Source organism: Carassius carassius, chromosome 25 (assembly GCF_963082965.1).
Source record: "Carassius carassius chromosome 25, fCarCar2.1, whole genome shotgun sequence".
In the NCBI taxonomy this organism is placed as follows: Eukaryota; Metazoa; Chordata; class Actinopteri; order Cypriniformes; family Cyprinidae; genus Carassius; species Carassius carassius.
Genome location: NC_081779.1, coordinates 6,579,775 through 6,596,288, shown reverse-complemented (window position 1 = coordinate 6,596,288; position 16,514 = coordinate 6,579,775). Strand labels below are relative to the sequence as shown.

At 36.3% G+C, this 16,514-nt stretch overlaps 2 protein-coding genes across 5 annotated transcripts; one reads left to right on the top strand and one right to left on the bottom strand.

The window, feature by feature from the left end:
- The first annotated feature begins 2,410 nt into the window (after window positions 1-2,410).
- Window positions 2,411-8,418, top strand: LOC132104005 (G2/M phase-specific E3 ubiquitin-protein ligase-like). Of its 4 annotated transcripts, none has more exons than XM_059509143.1 (13): window positions 2,411-2,590; window positions 2,737-2,858; window positions 2,975-3,290; window positions 3,379-3,458; window positions 3,707-3,759; window positions 4,721-4,760; window positions 4,839-4,906; window positions 5,026-5,115; window positions 5,219-5,532; window positions 5,678-5,856; window positions 6,093-6,265; window positions 7,054-7,268; window positions 7,962-8,418. In XM_059509143.1, exons 1-13 carry the CDS (start codon window positions 2,431-2,433, stop codon window positions 8,195-8,197), a joined length of 2,046 nt encoding a protein of 681 aa, XP_059365126.1. In that variant the 5' UTR covers window positions 2,411-2,430; the 3' UTR covers window positions 8,198-8,418. The 4 variants fall into 4 exon arrangements, with proteins under 4 accessions (XP_059365126.1, XP_059365125.1, XP_059365129.1 ...); XM_059509142.1 differs by having other exon boundaries at window positions 2,734-2,858; window positions 7,962-8,401; XM_059509146.1 differs by lacking the exon at window positions 7,054-7,268 and having other exon boundaries at window positions 2,734-2,858; window positions 7,962-8,224.
- Window positions 8,419-8,488: 70 nt separating this feature from the next.
- Window positions 8,489-10,171, bottom strand: LOC132104006 (uncharacterized). Its single transcript, XM_059509147.1, has 3 exons — window positions 9,282-10,171; window positions 8,876-9,094; window positions 8,489-8,786 (listed from the first exon to the last, which is right to left on the bottom strand). Exons 1-3 carry the CDS (start codon window positions 10,127-10,129, stop codon window positions 8,579-8,581), a joined length of 1,275 nt encoding a protein of 424 aa, XP_059365130.1. The 5' UTR covers window positions 10,130-10,171; the 3' UTR covers window positions 8,489-8,578.
- Window positions 10,172-16,514: the final 6,343 nt, after the last annotated feature.

Below are 16,514 nucleotides of genomic sequence, written 5' to 3'. Positions count from 1 at the left end.
GAAACCACTGAGAAAATTTGAGTGTTGTGTTTTCTCATCACTTCTCATTACTCAAGTTGAGTTTATCTCTATTACTCCATCTCACCTCTCAGTGGTTTCCACACGTGTACTTTACAGCTTGTTTTTGATGGCTTCCATTCCATCACTGTACATAGATTCTAAACAGAGAAATTTACGTTCCGACTCTGAACTTTACATTCCTAATTTAAGGAGAGTCATTCATCATCCTGTCTTGATGTCATACCACACACTTACCAGACTAAAATTGTGTTTAAAATGTATTGGTATTGATGTCAATCACCAAAAGCTTTTCATGCACTTAAACTAGACGTGTGAAATATCCGTGAGGTCTTGATTATTAATTACTGACAGCATGGTCATGTGCAGTGCACGTCCTTATTCAAAACCTTTATAATGACAGTAACTTTAGAAATCGCAGCTGCACTCCTGATACAGAGGCTGTTCCAAACAGTAAAATGATTGAAGTGAGTGTGATTTTAAAAAGTAGGATGAATGCTGGTTCAGGAACAATATTCCAATAGGCCAGATTTAAATGTTTAGGTCTAGTGTTAAGGCTGGAGTTGGGAAACTGAACGTCTCATCAATCTGATATGAGTTTAGAGGTGGTTAATAAGATAAAAAATGTTGATCCAAGAACACATGCCAAAATTTAAAGCAAGACTGCACTACTGTGCAAGAGTACTTAGAAAGGAAACATTAAACCAATTGAAAATGACACTAAAGACATTTGTAAAGTTACGAAAGATTATAATAATAATAAATGTTTCTTGAGCAGCAAATTATCATATTAGAGTGATTTCTGAAGTGATTTCTCTTTTTAAAATATATTCAATGGTAAAAACAGTTATTTTAAATAGTAATAATACTTCACAATATTACTGTTTACTGTATTTTTATTCAAATAAATGCAGCCTTGATGAGCATTAAAAAAAGACTTTGGTATGCATTAACCAGGCAATATTTTAAGCGACATTGTTATATTAGTCAATTCTTTCATGATTTGACAAACATAACTTTCACAATTACTAAATTTTCATAGTCCCAACCGCTAATTATTATTAAATATGTGCTGTATTCAGGAGAGGTGTGCTGTTCATTTTATTTATTTTTTTTTAGTGATTTTAATCAAATATTACTTTGCACAAGAAAGAACCACTCCTACTTTCTCTAGAACATGTAAAAGTTAACTTTAGTTTGTACTTCTTTCTCACACATCAATTATGTTCACAGAAAACTCATTTAAAAAGAGTTGGTACAGTGAGAAGTTTTCCTAGCTGGGACTCTGGTGCTGTAAAGGCCCAGTGTGTCCCATCCTTGTGGTGCTGATGGATGATTTTATTAGAGGTTAGTGGTGGTCAGTCAAACAGAGTGACATCAGCACACACCCTCTGAGTCCGGAGGTCCCAGACGCCTGCCGTGTCGCTCTCTCATCATCTCATCAGTCTGTGGATTAGCCGGCTAAAAAAGAGCCTGTCAGCATGTGTGTGTGAGCAGTTAAGTGTGTTTGGGGTTTCTCCCTGATATGTGTTAGCGTGCTCTCCTTGTGTCAAGGGAGGCTACTTAGCGTTAGATGAAGCTTGAGGCCCTCGCTCAGAGCCAACGCTTTTCCATACCAGCAAAAAGAGCCGTTTATTGGCATTTACAGCACATGACTCCTCTGGGGTTTGGAGTGTGACATAAAATGTTGTGCACTGGAGCCCAATACTCACAACATCTGATACACACTAAATCCTTGGCTCATTTTTAAATACCCAAATGAAAATGCATGAATGCTAACAGTGGCGTCAACGCTAAAGTGTCCTTTCAGTCAGTCCGAATTTGGGTCTTGTACCACCACTTCTCCCCTGCCCCTCCAGAGGTCTGTGCACACCTCTGGATAAATAGAGTACCATTCAAAATTTTTATAAGAGTCTCTTTCTTATAAGGTTGCATATATATTTAACTTCTTGAGATGTTAATTGATGAACTGGAGTTGTGTGGATTAATTGTGGATTATTGTGATGTTTTAATCAGATGTTTGGACTCTCATTCTAAAGGCACCCATTCACTGCAGAGGATCCATTTGTGGAAAATGGATGCAATGATAAAATTCTTCAAATCTTTTCTGATGCAGAAACCAACTCATCTAAATCTTTGATGACCTGAGTACCGTGGCCGGGAAGTGCAAAACAACATTACAAAGTGTGAAACACTTTTACAAAGCTCGAGACAAATTTACATTTTAGAAAAAAATTAACAAGACGCAAAACACTTTTACCAGTCCCGAAACAATTTTACAATGACAGATTCTTCACGGAAAGGGAATGTACCACACACCGGAAGTGACGCGGTGAAAGGTGTCGTTGTTGTTAGTGAGCGCGGTAAATTCGTGTTGTGGAGTAAATGGCTTAAAGTTTATGGTGATCGAGCATGGACTGCGACCGAGGGATGTTTTGTCCGTTTTGTGGCAAACACATGAGCAGCTTAACGCGGTTTTGCTTTGCGTGTGGTCGGTGTTTGGAGTTCCTAAAGGACGCGGACCAGACGGAAACACCGGGGACGTCTCGACAGCCGGACAGTACTAAGCAAAGTAAGTTGTTAATTGTTTTTTTTTTTAGTGTATCAAAATGCTAGCTATCTGAGGCAATGTGAATAAAAATCAGTTATGCTAATAATGATTTTTTTGAGCAGCTTATAATTTTCTGTTTTGAAACGGAACTCTATACATTTCAGCAGAACAACCATGCCCATCATATAGACAGTTCATGGAGTACAGAAGCTCGAAGTCAAAAGAACGGCAGTCTTTTAACTATGGGCCAAAAGGAAGATTTAAGCCTAAAGAAAGAAAACACGTCCAGGTAACTTGTACTGACTGCCCTATACAATTTTGCAATGCGCTATATGTATTTGTGTGTATGTGTATTTTTATTTTACCTATGTATACATTAATTATATATCTTTGTTATTTTACTAGATAAATGTAGGATTGATGGTGCCACATGAAACTGATGGGACCGATTTAAAACCTCTAAGAGGAAAAACACTCCCGTTATTTACAGACCCAGAGGTAGCAGCTCCTGAACTACTGAAACAAGCTGTACAGAAAATGAGAACATTTAACAAGGACATGCACGAAGGACCTTACGTCCTTTTGTATCCAGACTGCTCACAGGTGGTCCATGTGCCTGGGTCAGAAAGGCCATTCAAATTGGCAGAATATAAAAAGGAAATAGGAAAGGCATATTCCAGGATCACTTTTTTCATTTGCCTAGAAAAACACTATAAAAGAGGTTCGTGAATCTCATGATTCAATATTTTTACATATTTTGATACTCTGCTGGACGATCGATAATGTTTGTTTGGTTTATTTTTTTTCAGTGGATGATACCTCAGACTCTGATTCTGAAATTGTCATCACAACAAGGAGCACAGCTGAATTCAATCGAGCTGACACTTTGGTACATCAGTTATTTCAAAAATAATTTATAGTTACGTATGTTTGTATTTATTTATTAGATGTGCATTGGATTTTACGCATACAATCTTTGTCCTGGTCAATAATTTTGTGGAAAATGGTTTGTTTTGATTATTTTGCAGTAACTATTATACAGTAAAACAGGAAACCATTCAGCATTGATGTACGTGGTAATGGAACAATAATGGAAGCTGTTGAAAGCTGTTGATAATTTTATCTGTTTCCTCTCAGGTTTTTGAACCACAAAATCAAAGTACTCCCAAACTCAAGCTGGAAGATGAAAGGTAGGTGTTGCACACTTGTACACAAAGGAAATTTCAGGCGTGCATGGGTTGAAATTATTTATTTACTTCTTGACTGGAAATAATAGTAATAACTCATATCTTATTGGGCTACAGTGCTTTTACTACCAGATTGAAAAAAAAATTCATTTAACTCTCAAAATTGTGATAAAACTACAAGCAGATATTTCACTCCTTATACACATACACATTTATATTGCTGTTTTGGAAATGTTTTATCACTTTTGTTCACCTGGAAATAAAGCAAGATCGCACATAAGCTCAACGTTGCTACAGGTCGTTTCTGTAACGGACTGAGGGTGCCTCCTCACTCCCTAACTAAAGGACCCACAGCTGCTTGTGTGAGCTTTACTTAATTCACCTGCAAGAGCTTATTGGTGTTTCCTAAAAACATAACAATAAGCTCTTGCAGATGAATAAACACAAATGACAAATTAACCAGACCTTAAAAAACAACAACATGAGAATGAAGTGGGGGAGATGTAATGAGAGACTATATATATATATTTTTTTTTTTTTTTTTTCTAGTGGTAATCAACCAATATGAATCTTGGTGTATACATTATGTGTACATGATTTGACTGTAGGCCCCAAGTACACCTGCTGGTTTTAAGATGTCTAAAACACCCACTCTAGCCCAGAACACATTGGCCACTAGAAAAGACCCATTGTCTCTCATTTCATCCATTTGACTCGCTGACGAAGGCTTGATACCAAATTTCATGAAAGTTTTAAATAATCGATCTTTAAGTTGTTGATGTGATCAGAGAATTCGCTCTGATGAACTTCAAACAGGAAATACTGTATGTGTAATGTGATTTTATAAAATAATATTTTTTTTTTTTATAAATCTTTCTGTTCCCTATAATACTACATTTTACTCAAAACTATATTATAGCCTTTATCATGGAGCTAATCATTTGTATGTTTTATCATGTTTCAGAGATGCACCAGGACATCCATCAACAATTCAGCCAGGACAGGTAATAAGGCAGACTGGCACCATGACATTTCTTGCTTTCAGTGTTGCTGTTACAGATATTTTAATCTTTTTTTTTTAGATAGTTATATCTGATGCTGAGGATCTGGATCCACCTGAAAAAAATCCAGAAAAAACGTCTTGCTACAGGTAAATAATAAAAAAAAATCATAATGACTGACATAATTTAACTTTATTTAACTGATTTAACGGGGAGGACATTTTTGTTTGTAAGATGTTTTAACATGGAAATGATAATTTCTCAACAGTAAATACACAGACCTGTATGCACCAAATGTTGAACAAGGGGACGAAGAGCTGGTTGCTGTCAATGTGCAGAATTTCCAACACACAACAATGTAATATGACAGCTTTTGACTATAGCACTCCTGTTTTTTCACTGTACTATAGTTCTGGTATATCTGGAATATCCACAAATTAAGTCACTTTTTGTCATTACAGGGAGGAGACAGACATTACATTATCTGACATCATAGCAAACCTGTCACTTCCTATTGATCATAAAAGAGTCAGCCGGTTCAACATCTCAAGGGCAAATGTTTGGGATGGGGCAGTCAGAGGTTTCAAGCGTGCAACATATTCAGAAACCTGTGACATGCTTGTCAAATTTACTGATGATACTGGTGTTCTGGAAGAGGGAATTGACACTGGTGGTCCAAGACGAGAGTTTTTAACTCTACTAATGAAACATCTAAAAGACCGGCCCATTTTTGATGGACCAGAAGGACATCGATTCTTGGTCTACAATGCAAAGGGTATGCATATTTGTTAGATGTGTATTATAGGCTACTAATGGTTTGTTAATGATCATTGACCATATATATCACATGACAAATGCTTGTATATTACAGTATATAATGCATTGTTTGTTTTAATTTTGCAATATGAATTAATTCACAGCTGTTAGGGAGGATGCATACTACCTGGCAGGAAAGATGATTGCGGTGTCAGTTGTGCATGGAGGTCCAGGACCCCATTTCCTGTCGAAAGATCTTGTACATTATCTTGCAGGCCAGCCTTCATTTAAAGCACCAGTTAATTTAATAACTGATGAAGAAATAGGGAAAGCTTTGCAAGAGGTGAGAATAGCATAAGGCTACGGGATGGTAGGGCAGAGTTTTACATAGTTCCTGCAGTGTTTTGAGACAGTGTTTACTTCCTATATCCAGTACAGAATTTGTTTAATTAATTCATTAATTTTTGATGGTGTAAGATTACACTATGCTGTGTATGTATCTCATTAAAAAAAATAGGCAAAGAGATAGTGCTAACAGTTACTGACTGGGGTGTTTATTCCCCTTTTCATCTTTTTCAGATTGAGAATGCTGCTTCATTGGATGCTCTGCACGAATGTATGATGAGACACAGTACAATGTTACAGACAGCAGGGTGTCTGAGACATGTGGCTACTGTAGAAGAAAAGAGAGAAATTGTTTCAGACTACCTCCAGTGGTATATTATTGACCGCAACTCATCTGTAATTGACAGGTAAGAGGATATTTGTAGTGATGAGATTTTCTTCTTTTTTATGTATTTATATAAGAAGTTTTAGTTTGAAATACCTCAGGTTTATCTTTGGTTTATGCAAGCATGTATATCCGTTACCAATTTGTCACTGTGACAGAATTTGTAACTTAGTGTATTTCAACTGATATGTAATGTCGCTTCATTCTGTGCCTTGTCAAACTACAGTGCCTTCAATTAAGTCTTCATACCTTATAGATTCAATTTAAAATAGATATTAATCTTTTTTCCTCGTCAATCTACACACAATACATCATAATAACAAGGCAAAAACAGAAATTAGATCTCAGGTTTTTCCCTCCTGACTAAGTCCTCCATAGAGTTCATGAGGAAAATCAGTCCAGTTACCCCTTAAAGTGATCGATCCACCTCTACTGCACATCTGGCACCAGAGTGATGGTTTAAGGCTCACTTGATCCATCAAACTCTTGATGACTTGTTGCTGTTTTGAAAAAGTGCGTGGGGCATGTAGACTTTGTAAGTGCACAAGCCACTCAGCCATCTGTGTCATTCCAGTCTTCTGCTTCTGTGTGTAATACTTAGTTTGTAACAATTAATTTTAACGTGCAATGTGAAAATAGGGTTCTTTTAAATCAGTTTTCAACATACACCCCCCCCCCCCCCCCCACACACACACAAATTTACGTTTGTTAAGGTGGATAGTAATTGTAGAGAAAATTATATTTAATACTTTAATTTAAATTCAGTTGCCACTACACAGCACTGAAACAATGTGTGTGTTCACTCTGTAGATTCAGGGAGGGTCTTTCAACCCTGGGGTTTTTGACTGCACTACAGCAACACCCTACTTTGCTGGCCCCTGCCCTGTGCCACTCTGAAAAGCAACTCACTGCTTTTGACCTTGAGAGACTCTTCAAACCTGACCTCAGTCCTTCGGGGAGTAATCGAAGACTTAAAGAAAGTCAAACCATGGGCTACTGGGCAGACTATCTCCTTGATTGTGAAGGTTAGTTAGATTTAGTTTTTTATAACTAGTTAAGAAAACACATGGCAATCAAAGCTGCAAGCAGCATTTATCGGGGTTCAAGCATTGCCAGCCCTTAAGCACATAAGCATCAAAAGACATTAAGTTTTATTTAGCAATAATGTAACCACCTAAATCACAGAAGGAAAAGGCCATTACAGGCAATTTACCATAGCCTTTTTGAAAGTTGACGATGATTGATGAATTTTGCATGCTTCTTTGGAATTTTATGTCTCATATGCTCACCAATTTTGGTGAAGTTCTGAGTTTTCGTTTAGGATTTATAGGCTTTTGAGTGTTTTGCAATGCCAATTTTCTAAATGACCCTGTTATGGCTACCCAAATGGTAAAGGTTTTTTTTTTTTTTTAATTATTGATCTAGAGAGTCCAGAGAATTGTACTGCACTTGTTTGGTTGCGATTGAGCTAAAAATCAACGACTAGTTCGTGCAAGTAGGTTTCTAAGATGATAGCAAATTTTTTATGGACAATTTGATTGACAGCAGTAGTTCTTGAGGCAAAGTTGTTCAGTATGAAGATATCTATCAAATGATATGCATCATGTGATAACAGAACTGTAAAATTTATAATAATAAAAATCAGTACAATTACAATAGGGTTTCAGCTCTTTGAACTTGAACCCCTAATTATGTATCTGATTTGTTTTTCTTTGCAGAAGGCCAGGCTGCTGTGTCTGTGGAAGATGTTTTGATGTTTGCAACTGGGCTGTCTTCACTTCCCCCATCTGGCTTGGAACCGCTGCCACAAATAGAGTTCCTGGATGACTCTGCTTTCCCAATAGCAAATACATGTTCAAACGCCTTGAAATTACCACTCCTAGACTCATACACTTTGTTTAAGTCACAAATGGACTTTGGAATTCAAAATAGTCCAGGATTTGGCTGTTTTTAAGCTAAATAGATGACCCCTAGAGTTAAGACTCTGTAAACGTTGTTGTTAAAGGTTCACTTTAAAGTGCAGTTGCCACAATTGTTTTTATAATGTAACAGTATGTGAGCATGTTTTTTTTTCTAACCATTAACATTTTGAAAATGTTTTAGGTTTGTGACTCTCAAACTGGGATCCCTTTGTGAATCACTGTTTTAGATAAAGAAACAAGTAGTTCAAGAAGTTTTGTTTTCTATACTACAAAAATTTTATAAATACGTATTATTTTTGATTAATTTACATCACACTTAAAACAATTAAGCTGTGGGTGACAGATTCATAAACATTGTGTTCAGACAGACAGCAGTATTCCACCACTACAAAAAAACTCCCTTTTTGATAATTTCATAGCTGAGCCATTTCTTTTAGTTTCATGTATAGTTCTGATGCAGACTCCCAGTTCTCTGGCTTCTGTAACTGATTGTGTTCCATGGCAAAGTCCAAGTACTCCTGCATGTTAGGGTCTCCACAAGGAGTCATTGACAGGCTAGCCTCAGGAAGGGCATCCAGTTCAGCCTGTTCGATTTGAAATCCGCAGTCTCTGGAGCCAAACCTATGTTAAATAGAAAACATAAGCATTTCTTTTCATGTAAACTAAAACGTTAGAATAATACTTTTATCTGTTTATAATCAATGTATCACCTGTGTGGTAAGTAGTAGAGTTCATTGGGCACTCCTCCTGGACATGCTGCTGTTCTGGAAGGGCGAATCCTGTGACTGTTCCACAGTCTCACACACTCATCCAAGTCCTTCTGAATAACATCACCAAAGCAATATCTCAATAGGCACTGATGCTCATGACTCCCGTTGAAGTATCCGGCTTCTCTAAGGTCTGCAAATAACTCCATCCAGAACTGAGACCTATTGAAATTGATACAAATTGTAGTTATACTTGTAACCATATACACATATGTTTGAATAATAAAATCAAAGATTAGTCGTAATAAAATTTATGGTCTGCATCTTTTGGTCATTCGATTTTCTTTTTTTTTTCATTACTCGTTAGAATGACCAAAAGATGCAATGACCCTTTATGAAGACCACTCACCTTCCCTTTCTAAATATAGACCACCAGGACTCAATACGCTGGTTATTTATAGATGAGCCGTACATGTGGCTGGATGCGCCAGAGTAGTAGTCACTGTGATGGTGGCGTAGGGTACATTGAATTGCAGCCATCGTGCCGTTCTCAGTGCCACAATCAGTCCTCAGTCTCATGGGGATGACACCGAGGTTTCGCACACATGACATGAAAAAGTGAGCAATCACTGTTGGGTTATTGTTTGTTGGTCCACATTCAAGCCACAGTACTTTACGTGAAAATCCATCTATGCATCCCGATATGGCCAAACCGAATGGCTTAAGTTTATCATAACCATCTGCGTGCCACATATAGTTAGGTCCCATTGAGTGGTAAGTTCTTCTTGTAAACCTTCTGCGTGTTCTGCTCTCACACCCTCGAGGATTAAGCTCCCGGAGCATATTCATCACATCATCCCTCTTCACTCGAAAATTGTACTTTTGTTTAAGTACCTGCCACATCGTGCGGTAGCCAAATAGTTGTCCAGGTCCACGAAGTTCCAATCTGATGGCGTTACTCACGGAGTTTAGAGAGGAATAAGACTTTCTGCGGTACAACCCGGCTTCGTTCAGTTTACTTTTAAGAGTCCTCAAGCTGATGTTTACACCGTGTAGACTTGACATCATGTCCACGATTACAGCGTACGAGTGGCCCTCGTTAAAATATTGAACACATTGATGCAGTATGTCTGATGTTTCCGTCTGGTCCGCGTCCTTTAGGAACTCCAAACACCGACCACACGCAAAGCAAAACCGCGTTAAGCTGCTCATGTGTTTGCCACAAAACGGACAAAACATCCCTCGGTCGCAGTCCATGCTCGATCACCATAAACTTTAAGCCATTTACTCCACAACACGAATTTACCGCGCTCACTAACAACAACGACACCTTTCACCGCGTCACTTCCGGTGTGTGGTACATTCCCTTTCCGTGAAGAATCTGTCATTGTAAAATTGTTTCGGGACTGGTAAAAGTGTTTTGCGTCTTGTTAATTTTTTTCTAAAATGTAAATTTGTTTCGTCCTTGGTAAAAGTGTTTTCCCCATGTAATTGTGTTTTATGATTGGTAAAAATGTTTTCCAAAATGTAAATTTGTCTCGAGCTTTGTAAAAGTGTTTCACACTTTGTAATGTTGTTTTGCACTTCCCGGCCACGGTACCTGAGGGTTGAGTACATGTTTAGCAAATTTTCAATTTTGGCTGAACTATTCCTTTAAACTGAAAAATAACTAATATAGAAACTAATCGAAATATTACTCCACCCCAGAAATGAGGAAAATTATTTCATAGTTTCTCTAGCATGCATTTGTTCCTTGGAAATGAGCACTGGGTGTCCGGTTGGTTGTGCGTAGGTGGGTTAAGAATAAAACACAATGCATTTAGTCTAGTATCGTATTAGAAAGAGATAAACCAGCATATGATTCGGTTGGAAAATGCAGATAAGGCTGTTTTTGACCATGAAGACATTCACCCTTATTATCCTGCCAGGCACAAGATTACAATGTTATGTGCAGATTTCCTGCATGATTCCACAGGATAAACAATCACTATACTTGGTGCTAAAGAATGTATGAAGGTTTCGTAGTAAACACTTCTGAATAAGATTATAATCTGGGTCGTTTACAGTAAGCACTCCTTTGGTAAAACGCATGATTTATCAGCTATGCGATTATTGCAGCCGGCAGCGAAAGTTTTCTATGGTATCTACAAACAAAGAGTGTCAACACAGTGGTTGGCAACGCATGCCCACAGATGCTGTTCTGTGAAATGGCAGGTGAATTCAATAAAGCCACACCTTTGTGAAAAGAAAGAAACTGAATATGTGAGACTGATATATTCATTATACAGTACATGCATGCCTGAAAATATTTGCTTTTTGGAGGCAGCAGAATACTGTAGTGCTTATACAAGCTGAATTAATGTCTGTGAGGGAACTTTGTTCAGAAATTTAAATTGCAAAAGCCTTCAGTGGCAGAACAAGTGAGTCAGTGTTTTGGAAATGTGCAATGTGAGCCGCTATGGTTTCATTTTATATATTATGACTGTCTATCTCAATAGATTTATAAAATAGTTTTTTTTTTGTTTTTATCTTGTACCACACAGAGTTCACAGTGTTTCAGAGTTCAAATTTGAGAAAATAGAATGTAATAAAATATAGAAGTAATTCATCTAAAAACTAGGGGTTTTACCATGGGTTTTAATATCAAGCAAATCAGCATATTAGAATGAATAATGGAGGATCGTGTGGCTCTGAAGACTGAAGTACTACTGCTGAAAATTCAGCTTTGACATCACAGAATAATTACATTTTAAAATATTTTCAATTAACAACAACTTCTTAAAATTGAAACGAAATTTCACAATATTAACATTTTTATTTTTGATTGAATAAATGCATCCTTGATAAAATAATCTTACTGACACCAAACTTTGGAAAAATTAAAAACAACAATTTGCTGTCAACTCTCCTTTCTAAATTAAATTAAACTTCACACTCATTATTTGAAAGCGAGCCAAAAAAGTTGCACAAAATCTTTGCACATGCAATAATTTCTAACGGAAACATGCTGCTACTGCTTAATGAAAGAGAAAGAAAGAGACGAGAGAGGTAGGAAGTGAAGAACACGGGGCAGGTGAAGTGGAACGGCAGGTATGGAGCTGAACGCCTTTGAAGCACAGCCGTAACTCAATCCTGAGGTTTTGACTGGAGCATAACGGCTGTCTATAGTCCATTCAGCACATGGAGTGAGTCCAGGCCCACCAGCGGATCCTCTTTAAACCACGTTGCCTCCTGAGAGTAACTTATCACCTTTGGCCTCCCACTGAAAGGATCTTCTCTTTGTTGTCTAGTCTTTCTTTTCCTCTCAGAGTAACATACATTTTACTGGTTCATTGCTTTTCAGGGAAGCCGGGGTGAAAACGGCGCTTGGGCTCAAATAGGGTCGAGGGACGATGGAAGGCTTTGCTCAGTTAGGTTATTTTTTTCTTCAGGCTCATGCTCAGTTAGGTTATTTTTTCTTCAGGCTCATCACCCTCTGACCTTTGGCTTCATCATAAACTCAATCAAAACTGGTGAAGGATTTTTAACCGGCTTCTGTTGAACTAATCCTGGCTGATGACAGTAATTATGTTGAAATATATTACTGAAGGTGGTGAATGTGGCTTTGACGGCTGTAGCAGTGATTAGCAGTGTAGTAGTGTGCTGACAGACTGACTAAAGCCCTCTCAGAAATTGTGTCATTGAATTCAACCCCTTTAAAGCAAAGCTGCTAAAAATATTGAAACTAACAACAAATTAAGAAAATTCTAGATACTGTACATTTATTAATTAGAGTGGAGGATAACTAGTCAATGAATTTAAAGGTGCAACTTTTTTTTTTGGACACGTATTTTTCTTACTAAACATTCAATAAAGATAATTAAAAGGTTTTAATATTTTTAGCATTTTTATTAACTTTTTGCTCCAAGTTGAGTTTTCTGCCTCTTATTTCTCTTTCTAAACCTTAAGTTAAGAGGGTTAAATATTTTTAGCATTTTATTTTTGCATTTTTATTCAATATTTTATTAAAAGTATTTTATTTAAAAAATATATATTATTTATAATTATATTATAAATAAATATATATATATATATATATATATATATATATATATATATATATATATATATAATCCACTTTACGTGTCAACATAAATTTTCCAAAATTTGATGAAATTTTTCCATAATTATGCATTTAGCAGACGCTTTTATCCAAAGTGTAATATTTAATTTTATCATTACTATTTCTTCTTTTTTGACCCTGTGTAGAGTAGATGATTCTTACATAAGCAGGTGTTTGTAAAAGTTGTAAAATGAGAGGGCTTCATGTCATAAAATAAAGTCAGTTGTAGGGCAAGTTATAGTTATTTCAATTAAAGATTATAAAGATTTGTTCTTCAGAATGGCATCCACTAATACATTGTGCATAATAAGACAACCAATGATTTTTCATGTTGACTTGTCGAATATAATGTCTCTCTGTGGTGATACTTTTATGGAGATTGTGATATTATATACACTATGTAAATTTTTTTGTGTGTTTTAATGGATCTTCATGAGTGAGGGCGCTGGACATGTTTTTGTATGCAGAAGCTTGTGTGAACAGGTGAGCTGACCCTGAACTAACACCAGCAGCCACCCGCTTCCCTATAGTCACCTAATGAGAGCGCCCTTCGCTCAGCCCAGCATCCATCGCTCATGTGCACCCATCCCTGCTCCTCAAAAGAGCCTCTGAAAGCTGTTTGTTTTGATACTTGTAGAATCTCTGCTCCTGAAAAAAGGACACAAGAATTCTGACATGAAACACTGAGGCTAAAATAACAAACAAAGCACCAAGATAAACAGAAAGAATGAGGGCAGCAAGTTTCATGCATTTATCTTTTCATCCCTCATTCATTGAAATCCATCGTTATCTCAACAATGTGCAAGATAATGAGGGAAAAATAAATAGTTTACGTGAAAATTCTAATTCTGTCACCTCACCTTCATGTTGTTCCAAAACAAAATGACTTTTTTTTCTTTGAATGCAAAAGCTAAATTTTAAGATTAAACTTTTTCTGATAAAAACTGGTGAGGGTGAGTAAATACTTAATTTTTTGGTGAACTATCCTTTTGTGTGCATAAACAGTCTGCTCAAGAATGCAAAAGTTATCTCCGATATACCGTGCCGTATCCAATGCACTCTTCGTAAGGGAAATTCTGCACTGTCCTGTAGCGTGCAGATGGCTGAATTTCAGCCAGGTTTAGTGTGTTTGAGGTGGATGATAAGCATGTGATACGGGCCACACTTCAGTCTGCTTCGGATGCAGAGGTCTGGAAATGAGAGCGACACTTTTCAGACAGGATGCAGTTGTCACTTGAGCAAACAGCAGTGGACGGCATGATAAAACATGTTCATGCTGCCATGTCCCCTGTGTCCAGACTGGACCTTTTGCCTCTGTTAGTTTAGCACTGCATTCCAGTTGAATCTGTAAAGTGCTTCTGGAAGGAAAATATATGGAACAGAGGTGATGTGTCGATAAAACAGCCTGAATGTGGTTTTGTTTTATTTAATTGCATTGCTGTTGGCATTTACCCATGCAAGGAAAGCAAATTAATTTTGTGTGGATGTTTGCACCATTGGCCTACTAGAAAAGAGTCCTTTGGGTGTCACTACAGTTCTGCTTCTCTACAGAAGTTGGAAGTATCTAGTCCTCTACATATGCATAGTATGAATGCTTATAAGATAGGAGAACAGAGAATGTAATTTAATTTTAAAGAATCATATCATAATTTGAATTGCAGTCTATTCATTCGTTATACTGTTATTGTTTAAAAATATGTACTTGCGCAGTTTTTTTATTTTTTTATGTTTTTATGTGCTAATGTGTTGTTGTTGGTTTTTAGGTAGAGTCTACAGTATATCAGTGTCTGTGGCTTTAAATGCCCTCATAGATTCCTGGAACTTGACCAAATGCGAATACGTCAAGGTTGTTAATTTGTGGCCTGGAATTCGAGTAGTGTAAGATGCCATGTATACAGTCACCCCTCCTATAAACTACTGTACTTCATTGTACAAATTCCTTTGACGAACATGATGATGGTGATCGAATTGAAAAAGGCCCTCAAACAATTGTGGCAAAGACGCAAACAACGGTGGATGGAAGACGACAGGATGTTAGTGCACAGCCAACATGCTTCCTCAAACAACACATGCAGACACTCGGACACTGACTGACAAAAATGAGATGAAGAACTGGGCAGTCAGAAAATTATTATTTTATTATTTAAATTGGATTTTTTTAAAAACCACCTGTCTAATAAAAGGTTAAAATAAAAATATGTATTTTTTTTTCTTAATATTCTATTCTATTTTATTTTTAAACTGTTGGTATTTTACTCTTAAATTAGATAATTTAATTTAAATATTTATCAAATTAAATTATTTAACTAAACAACCATTTTAAACAATATTTTTATTTTATTTATTTTGGTCCTGTTGGCATTTTACTCTTAAATAAGATTTAATTATTTAAATGAAACATAACTTTGATTTAATGAATTAACTAATTTAGAATTTGAACCTATCTAGCTAAAAAATTTTTTTAATAAAATTGTATTTTTATTGTACTTTGTTTTATATTATTTTATTTATTTATTAATATTAGCATTTTACCATTTAATTAAATTATTTCATTTTATGTGAATTAAGTTTAATATTTAACTAAATATTAATATAAAACCAACTGGATGATAAAAGATAAAAAAAAAAAAAAAAAATTAAACGCTTTGTGCACTTACATTAATTCTTGTAGATGAATAGATAGTTTATTAATTTAATTTAAAATTTCTTTTGGCATTTTACCCTTACATTAGATGAAATTATTCTATATTATTATTTATTATCAAATTAAAAATAATATAACTTATTAAATAAATTATTTAATTTTATTATTAAATATTTAACAAAATTATTGTCTTAAACCACCTGATAAACATCTGAATGGCTGTAGGTGTGTTATACATACCACAAAGAAAATCCCTCACACTGCCATAGCTTGCTAGAAATCTGTGGCACATTATTGGCACAGCCATAAATATTTGATCGTGCAGCCTTCTTGAGGTATTTTGCATTGTTAGCCGCGTGACAAAACTTTTGGATTTTTTGCAAGTTGCAACAGGGTGCTCACATTTTCTATAACTATATTTTGTTTAAACCTTGTTTTTCTTATTCAGAACTTGAATGCACAGTGTGGTCAAGGTCTGTGGAGCGAATCATTGCTGTGTGGTGACCTCCGTGGCTCCAGCCACCCAGATTTCCATGGCAGAGCAAGGGCACAGGCCACAGAGGTGTGCTTTGTATCCGGACGCAGGGAATTCCCACTGCTGACTGTTTGTAAGGAGAGACAACAGCAACCACAAAAACACTCTGGGCGTCCCCTTCTTAGACCTGAGAGACAGAGACTGTATGGACAGATGGAATGTGTATGCTTGAAAACAACCACATCAAATCTGTGCATGTAATGTAAAGATAATGTTTCTTTTCAACATTATTAAGAGCAGATGTGCCTTTCTTGCAGTACTTACAATAGTAAGTATTTGAATAGCAAATGAATCACTATGTTTGTATTTGCTGCAAGCTTTACTGCAACAATTACCGTTGGCATTCATTATATTATATGGC